This window comes from Lithobates pipiens, unplaced genomic scaffold (genome assembly GCF_037356315.1).
Source record: "Lithobates pipiens isolate NorthernLeopardFrog02 unplaced genomic scaffold, aLitPip1_a1.2 Scaffold_18, whole genome shotgun sequence".
NCBI classification, from domain to species: domain Eukaryota; kingdom Metazoa; phylum Chordata; class Amphibia; order Anura; family Ranidae; genus Lithobates; species Lithobates pipiens.
In genome coordinates this window covers 632,942,657-632,952,156 of record NW_027507758.1, presented here as the reverse complement: position 1 = coordinate 632,952,156, position 9,500 = coordinate 632,942,657, and the positions used below count along the sequence as shown (strand labels likewise).

Genomic DNA, 9,500 nt, shown 5'->3' with positions numbered 1-9,500 from the left:
GTAAAATAAAAAAACACAACACAAGTTTTTAAAATAATTTATTAGACAGCTCCGGGGGTTTTTCGTCTTTGGGGGTTTTCTCGCCAGACTCCTCTGCTATCTTCTGCTAGCTCTTTTACTAGCGGAGGAGCCCAGCTTTCTTCTTCGTTGACACTGCTGCCGTCCGGGGGTCTTCTTCTGACTTCGGGGTCTTGTCTCGCTCTTTAGTTCTTCTTGCTAGCATAAGATAGCGGAGGCCCGGCCAGAAGAACCGAAGAGCGGGACAAGACCCCGAAGAGTGGGACAAGACCCTGAAGTCGGAAGAAGGCCCCCGGACGGCGACGACGAAGAAGAAAGCCGGGCTCCTCCTCTAGTAAAAGAGCTAACAGAAGATAGCGGAGGAGTCCGGCGAGAAGACCCCCCAAAACGGAAGACCACCGCAGCTGTCTAATAAATTATTTTAAAAACGTGTGTTGTTTTTTTATTTACACTTTTTTCACCAGAGTGGGGGGCCAGTATCTGGGGGGCCCCCTTATTAAGGGGGGCTCCCAGATTACGATAAGCCCCCCGCTCGCAGACACCGACAACCAACGGCTAGGGTTGTCGGGAAGAGGCCCTTGTCCTCATCTCAATGGGGACAAGGTGCTTTGGAATGGGGGGCCGCAGGGCTCCCCCTTCCCCAAAGCACACCCCCCATGTTGAGGGCAAGCGGCCTGGTACGGCTCAGGGGGGGGGGGCGCTCACTTGTCCCCACCCCCTTTCCTGACCGGCTGGGCTGCGTGCTCGAATAAGGGTCTGCTATGGACGTTGGGGGGACCCCCACGATGTTTTTTTCGTCGTAGAGCTTCCCCTTTAAATCCATACCAGGCGACGGGGCTAGCGAGGTGTCAATCACGCCGATGGAGGCGGAGACATTCACTTTCTTTGCTAGCCCCGGATACCTGGAGCCGTGTTCAAAATTAACAGACTTTTCTCCGTTTGTGGGCAAGTCCGTTCATTTCAAAAGTCCAGCGGACTCCCACCGTAGTCCGACGGGTTTTTCCCCCCCGGAAAAGTCTGGTCGTGTGTGGGCAGGTCCACTCGTTCGGAAAGTGCGGCGGACCTCAGCTGCAAAGGCCGGGGGTTTGTCCGCTGGATTAAGTCCACCGGATAGTCCGAACGTGTGTACGCAGCATTAGTGTTTGTGAAAGCTTACACCACAAAATGCATTCGGCCAATGAAAGGTAATGACTCAATTTTTATTTTTCTACTGCTATCAATGGCCAAAACGGTACAACACTTCATCCATGTCTTTGGTGATCTCTGATTTCCTTATCAACTGTTTCTTACATGATGAAGATCGGCCATAGATTACAGCCGTGGACAAAAGCTTTGAGAATGACAAATATCAAATTTTCACAAAATTTGCTTCAGTGTTTTTAGATTTTTCCCATCAGATGTTACTATGGGATATTGAATTATAATTACAAGCATTTCGTAAGTGTCAAAGGCTTTTATTGACAATGACATGAAGTTTATGCAAAGAGACAAGATTTGTTGACCCTCCTTTTTCAAGACCTCTGCAATTTCCCCTTGCATGCGGTCAATCAACTTCTGGGCCACATCCTGACTGATGGCAGCCCATTCTTGCATAATGAATGCTTGGGCCTTGGAGTTTGTCAGAATTTGTGGGGATCTTCTGTTCACTCGCCTCTTAAAGACTGACCACAAGTTCTCAATGGGATTAAGGTCTGGGGAGTTTCCTGGCCATGGACCCAAAATTTTGATGCTTTGTTCCCCAAGCCACTTAGTTATCACTTCTGCCTTATGGCAAGGTGCTCCGTCATGCTGGAGAAGGCATTGTTCCTCACCAAACTGTTCTTGGATGGTTGGGAGAAGTTGCTCTCAGCGGATGTTTTTGTTCCATTCTTTATTCATGGCAAATTGAGAGAGTGAACCCACTCCCTTCGCTGAGAAACAACCCCAGATATGAATGGTCTCAGCATACTTTACTGTTGGCATGACACAGGACTGATGGTAGCGCTCACCTTTTCTTCTCTGGACAAGGATTTTTCTGGATGCCCCAAACAATGGGAAAGTGGGTTGATCAGAGATAATATCTTTCCTCCTGTCCTCAGCAGTCCAATCCCTGTACCTTTTGCAGAATATCAGTCTGTCCCTGATGTTTTTCCTGGAGAGAAGTGACTTTGTTGCTGCCCTTCTTGACACCAGGCCATCCTCCAAAAGTCTTCACCTCACTGTGCATGCAGATACACTTACACCTGCCTGCTGCCATTCCTAAGCAAGCTCTGCACTGGTGGTGCCCTGATCCTGCAGCTGAACCAACTAAAGGAGACAGTCCTGGTGCTTGCTGGACTTTCTTGGTCACCCTGAAGCCTTCTTCAAAAATGCAGTGGAAATGTTTTTTTTTTATGGGATTGTGTTCATTTTCATGGCAAAGAGGGACTTTGCAATTAATTGCAATTCATCTGAGCCATCATAAAAACTGAGGCAGCAGACTGTGAAAATGAATGTTTTTGCCATTCTCAAAACTCTTGGCCACAGCTGTAAATCTGAGGTGTATATCACGTTGTGCTTCTTCCCCACATGAGAGCTGTGATGTCCAGAGACATTCACATAGAAGACACTAATACACCTTGATGGTTGTGTGGGAACCCTGATGTACAGGAAAACAGGATTTTAGTAAAAATTCCTTCACTTAGGAATGGAAAGTGGCTTCTTCCCCGTGTGAGATCTCTGATGTGTGTAAAGATTGGACTTCAGTGAAAAACATTTTCCACACTCAGGACAGGAAAACGGCTTCTCCCCAGTGTGAGATCTCTGATGTCGGCAAAGATGGGTCTTCCTTGAAAAGCATTTTCCGCACTCAGGACAGGAATACGGTTTCTCCCCTGTGTGAGATCTCTGATGTGTGTAGAGACTGGACTTCTGTGAAAAACATTTCCAGCACTCAGGACAGGTATAGGGCTTCTCCCCCGTGTGAGATCTCTGATGTCTGTAAAGACTGGACTTCTGTGAAAAATATTTTCTGCACTCAGAACAGTAAAACGGCTTCTTCCCCGTGGGTTCCTTAGGATAAGAGGAATACGATGGTCCATCTACACTGTGTGGTGCCGGATGGACATTTGAGGTAGTCGGGTTTTCTCCTGGACTATACTGTGTGATGTCCTCGTCTTCTACTTTACAGTCTGGAGACAAAGTGAGACAATCCTCTGAGGTTTTCCTCATCTCCCGTCCATCTACTAAAATACAAATACAAAGATTATTACTAGACAGGAGCAGATTGGTTCCCCTAAATTACAACGTCACCCAAATCAAGCAACTTTGTCTCTGAGGATATTACAATTCCTCAACCTCAAAAACGATTAAATGGGTCCTCTGAATCTCCTACCAGTTAATTTCTTTATTCACGGACCTTAGTCAGAGAGTGAGGAAACAACGAGAACCGTCTTTTATAGGAGTGACAGTGATGAGGGGATTATAGGACGAGTGTCCCCTCCCCCTCTATCACTCATTGCCATCTTCCCAACACAAGAAGTCCTGACCTTCCTTATTTAGTCCATGATTTAGTCATGAATAACAGCGGGGCTGAGCCCCACCAGAGGTCAGAGAGTGAGGATGGGGGGAGAACAACCAAGATGAAGACTGGACTGATCCTGAAGACCCCCATCATTGGGTTATTGACTCCTCAAATATTATCATTTTCTCTTTATGGTTCCAAAGTTTGATGATGTTATCACATTATTATCACCATGTAAAAGTCTGTGCTCCAATCAAATCATCAGATATAAAATGTCCAGCTGGTAGAAAATGGATGTAATAAAAGAGAATACATATTATGTGTATATATAGCAGTGGGTAGAGGGGAGAGAGCAGAAGTCAGGGCTATGTAATGGACAACATATTGTATAAGATACAGTACAACAGATAGGACTGTATGGCATCAGAAGGATGTAATGTACAAAATAGAGTCAGGGTCAGGATTATGTAATGTACAATATCAATTATATAGTGTAATGGTCAGGACTCATAATATTGGTATTCAGTAATTAGTGGAAGCTTAAATGTTTACTGGAGACAAGTTGCAGAGGTCCCACACCGCTGCCTCCCATCTCCTGAGACTGCACTCAGTGACTTGAGTCTGAGACTATACAGACATATCCCTCCACCCAGCACAGCCAGCAGACAAATGAACAAGTAACTCTGGGAGGATTGTTCTGTCAGAGATCTTGGTAGACCCAGGTATGGGGCAGAAGACCCAAAGTACATACCCCAGGTGCCTAGGTCTAGTAACATCTATGGTGAAAATGAACATTTTGCTGCCAGCTGAACCCCAAAATCTCCATAAATCCAGTCTAGATACATAAATTGTGTCTGCAGCACAAAGGGGGATGTTTGACAAGAGAAAAACAGGATAACAGGACGGGAACACAGCTCAGGAAAGTGACCAGGGTATTACATGCTGATATCACCCAGTAGTGGCCCTACTCTGGACAAATCAGTGAGCAGTATCTGTGGAGTAGAGATGGGCCAAACGACACCTTGTTCAGTTAATGGCAGAAGTTAGGAACCAAATAAAGAACCCCATTGAAGTCTATGGGACCCGAACTGGAAAAATCAAAAGTGACTACTTTGAAAGCTTACCGTATATCCAAATAATTGGGCATACAATGGATATGGGGGTCTGGGCACTGCCCCGGGGGGACATGTATCAATGAAAAAAAAATGTATTTAAAAAAAAAAATACACTTTTAATGAGCAGTGATTTACTGATGCTTAAACCGAAACTATCAAAATGAGAAATAACAAAAAAAAATCCTTTAAATGTATAGTAGTGTCTGGGGGGGTCCCCTTAGTCTGCCTGTAAAGTGTCACATCTGTGCTGTGTATAGAACCAGCTGCAGAAATAATGACATTTATAAAGTGAAAAAAAGTGTAATTTTCCATTCAAGCTTTTTTTATTTTATAAACAACAGCTTGGGGAGCTAGCCTGTATGACAAGGCCACAATTTAGTGCACTCAGAACAAGATTAGAGATTTCTTTGGATAAATTCTGGTGTCTCTTTCGCAGACTTTGGATAGAAGTAATAGGTGTGGAAAAATTGGGCGTTGGTGGTGCCTTCACACCGTAATCTCTATAGATGTACTCTTGATAAAAGCAAGAACTGGCCTTGCTGTCAAAAATGTCAATGATATGCACCTGTCATACAGGTGTGGAAAAATTGGTCCTTGGGTGTTAACTGTGCCCATGAAACCTACACCAAAAAATGTCTTCCAGATTAAATTAACACCTACAATGCTAGGCAGCCTAGACAGTCTTTCAGAGATTTGATATCCAGAAAGCACTTAATCAGCGACATCGGCATCATGGGTTTGATAGCTGTTGCTAATCCAGGACTGATTTTGATAAATGTCAGCTGGTCCAACGCGTCTGTGGACAGACGCGCTCTCTTATCTGTCACGAAACCTCCGGCAGCACTGAATGCCCATTTGGAAAGCCCGCTGGATGCAGGGCAGCCTAGCAGCTCAATTGCATACTGAGCAAGTTCTGATCAGTGGTCTATTCTCATGACCCAGTGGATCATCAACTTGAAAGCTCTCCATATCTGTTTTTGCCTCTAGATAATCTCCCACCATATAATGAAGACGCTTCTGTGGATGTGGAAGCTGACAGGCCTGGGCATTGAGGACTAAAATAATTTGAAGGCATCACTGCCCCCTTCTCCATCGCACCTTTCTTGACCAACAGAAGCCCCAAAACAATGTTTTCCACCAGACTGTAACCTACCAGAGATTGGAAAGGTGTTACATAAACTCCTCTTTAAAGTGTCCTCAAGAGATTTCATCTTCTGCTTCCTCTGTGGGGACGGGATGAGTTCTGAGATTTTCCCCTTATAACAGTGGTGGGTTGCCAACCAATAGTGATCCTTCTCCTTGATGCCAGGTATTCCTGGGTCCTTTTGCAGGCTTTAATGAATGAATGGGCCCATGCTCTGCAAGTTTGCAGGTGCATGAGAAGCAGACTCCTCTGGGTCACTGAGGATTATCTGGAACTGCCTCCTCCCAGACACGTACTACTGTTAAGAGTTCACATATGTCTTGCTCTGCTTCAATGCCTCCAAAACTGCCAGAATCCTCCTCCTCTCGCGTGCTCTGTGGTATAAGAAGAATGGTGTCTGCAGAGGAAAGGAAGTCCTCCTCTTCATCCTGCTGCTCTGCCTCTCGTGCCCTGTCCATAATGCCATGCAGTCTGCTTCAGCGGGAACGCAACAGGGATTGTGTCACTGATGCATGCATTGTCACGGCTCACCATCCTTATGGACTCCTTAAACAGTGACAGCACAGTGCATGCATCCTTTATCAGCAGCCATTGGTGTTGGGAAAAAATGCAGAGCTTGCCTGAGCCTGTCGTTGTGCCATACTCACACAGGTACTCTTGATGGCCCTCTGCTGCATGTGCAGCCACTGCAGCATTGCCATAGTCGAGTTCCATCTGGTGGGCATGTCACAAATCAGGTAGGTTGTAGGCAGCTGGAATTCCCGCTGAATTTCAGCCAACTGAGCACTGACAGTGTATGACCACCAGAAATGGCTACAGACTCTTCTGGTCTGCTTTAGGTGATCTTCCAACCCTGGGTACCTATTTAAAAAATTGAGGACATGTGCCAAGCATGGCACATTTGTCAACTTTTCCTGTCTAATAGCAGACAGGAGGTTTTGTGCCATTATTGCACACCACCATTCCTGGCTCCAGCTGGCATGAACCACCTCTGGGCCTTCCCCTGCAGAGCTGCCAGAATCTTTGCTCTGGTGTGGTTCCTGCCCCCTAGACACACCAGCTGATGCACTGCATGGCACCTTTTAGCCTGACTCATTAAATAACCCTTTGAATGCTTAGGGGGTACTTGAAGTTCATGGGACAATTCAGCAGAGGAGGGCATGGAGGAGGAGGGGGTAGAGCTGACAAATCTTGCATCATCACCACTAGCTGTATGGCAATGTAGAGGCACAACAAGCTGCAGCACTGAGCCCTGTCTTGCATCCTTCTTTCCGAATTTCAAGCAGAGTTACCCAGTGTGCTGTGAACAAAATATATTGTCCCTGACCATGCTTGCTGGACCACCAGTCAGCAGTTGCCTTCCATGTGATGGTAGAGAGATGGAACAGCCTTACGTGAAAATAAATAGCGACTGGGAACCTGCAATTGCGGTATGGCACATTCTGAAAATTCACGGAAGGTGGCAGAGTCCACCAGATACAAAGACAGCAGTTGAAAAGCCAGCAGCTTTGACAAACTTGAATTTAGATGCTGGGCATGTGGGTGGCAGTGACTATTTTTTTTTTTCGCTGCAGCAGATGGAGTAGAGACATTTGCCTGCTGTAGTCTACAGCTGGTGTTGTGCTACTGCCAGGTGTGCTGCAAGGACCTGGGACACCCTACGCTATCCCATCATCCCTGTCAGTGGAGGCTGCTGAGAGGTCATGAGGTATATCTCGTGTAGACTGGAAAGGTGAGGAATGAGGAGGAGGAGCTGAATTGCATCCCTTTTGTGTGGCTTTCAGGTGGTGGGAGGTTAAATGCCGTGTCAAGCATGTGGTACCCAAATGGCTGGTGCTTTTGCCATGATTGATGTGCTTGGGGAAAAGATTGCGGGACTAAGAGCAATGAGCCATGATTGTATAGAGTCATCATTACTTTCTCCAATCATGGCTCTGACAGTGCTCTGTGCCCTGATTAGGAAAAGCTTTCATTGCTTCAGCCAATCAGGGCTTCCAATGCACTGTGTGGCAGCACAGTGCATTGTGGTCATTCAGCGGGCCGAACAAATGGTCGAAAGGCCCCGATGTTTTGGGTGTTCGTCGAACTGGTGAACAGCCAATGTTCGGCCCGAACTCATGCTCGAGCTGAACCATTCACCCAACTCTACGGGGGGGAGGAATGTATTTAGTGTTAATGACCCACCTGTGCTGATCTCTGTAGGAGTGTCCTCCTCTATAATTAGCCTTATTATTCCATCCTTCTCCATAGACTGCTGATCATCACTCACATATGTCTCTTCTTCTTCTTTAACCTCAACTTTTATATCTATCAGATCTTCACCCTAAACCATGAGAATGAGAGTGAATATCACCTGTAACATATAAGATCATGTAAAAAAATCCACACATCAACTCTACGAGTCCATGTTCTAGATGCCCTTCCCACCAACCTTGTAATGGTGAGGGATGGTGTGATCTTCCTGTGTGGAATCCCGGGAATACAGAGGACGGGGACATCTCTCTGGTGGGTTCCTGGTATTAGGTAGCTCCATCTTATCCTTGTGTCCTTCTGAAAGCTCCTGAATCCCCCCATATGCCTCATCCTCCTCTTGATACTCTTCTTTAATCACAATATTATCATCCCCGAGGTTTCCGCTCTGCAATATGGAAAATTACATCAATGGTAACAATGCAGATAATGTACAGATCCTAATGATACTATCAGTGATTGTTGCTCATCTATCTGATGATGGTGAGGGATGGTGTGAACTTCCTGTGTGGAATCCCAGGAATACAAATGATGAGGACATCCTGACACACACAATGATACAGTCACCATCCAGACACATCCCTTGTCTGTTACTGGATAATGTCCCAGAATTCCCAGTGCCGTAACTGAGCTGAAACTCTCCCTACCAGTTCTCCATAGAACACTTTCTGAATTCAGTACACTGTCGGGGTATAAGATTAATATTTCAGGACAGAGGTTCTCTATCAACATTACTCCCACAACTCTGGCCACCTTACAATCAGCTTAATCATTTTACTAGTGTACCTCTTCCCTCAAATACCTAGTTATTCATGTGACACCTCTTCATTATACTAAGCTAACTTCCCCTCTTTATTTCAAGACATACACTTCTTCTTGCATTAATGGGACACTTACTGTATAATATCTCCTGGCTAGGCAGGGTTAATGTCCTTAAAATGCGGTTTCCCCTCTCCATTATTTAGTTTAAGACCGCTCAGCTCAATTTCAGCACATATGATTCCAATACTCTCATACCAACTACACCTCATATCCTCCATCTACAAACTATTACACAATCCTGGTTATATATGTGGAAGTGGACCCAAAATCTCCACTGCCCTATCCCTGCGAAACCTTGGGAGAGAATCTGGTCTCTAAATCCTCCAGATGTGTGGTAAATAGGGAGAACACATACAAAGTTATGATGTACTGGTACAAGATGTCTGAGGTGCTCCATGCCACTAATCCTCCTTTACCCGACTCCTGCTGGAGATGTGGCCAAGACAAAGGCTCTTTATTTTATTTACTATGGAGATCTCCTGATCTCCAGCTTTTGGCTTTATGTTAATAATCCAGATACAGTTTGTAAGGGCGCTCTGGACCAAGCAAAAAAACAGATGTCTTCATGAACCAGAAAGTCTATAATAGGGTCTCTTCCCCACTTAGGGCTGCACTTATGGAGAGAAGCAATCTCTGAATAGGAAACAGAAAAACAAAGAAAAGTTGCCTC

General features: G+C 45.6%; 1 protein-coding gene across 1 annotated transcript in view; it reads right to left on the bottom strand.

Moving 5' to 3' along the window:
- Nucleotides 1–1,196: 1,196 nt before the first annotated feature.
- LOC143986884 (uncharacterized) overlaps nt 1,197–9,500 on the bottom strand; it is a 97,796-nt gene continuing 89,492 nt past the window's right edge. Inside the window, exons 24-26 of the mRNA XM_077485290.1 lie at nt 8,190–8,396; nt 7,943–8,081; nt 1,197–3,221 (exon numbers count right to left, since the gene is read on the bottom strand). Coding sequence (XP_077341416.1) covers nt 2,674–3,221; nt 7,943–8,081; nt 8,190–8,396 — 894 coding nt within the window. The 3' untranslated portion in view covers nt 1,197–2,673. The remainder of the gene's footprint in view (nt 3,222–7,942; nt 8,082–8,189; nt 8,397–9,500) is intronic.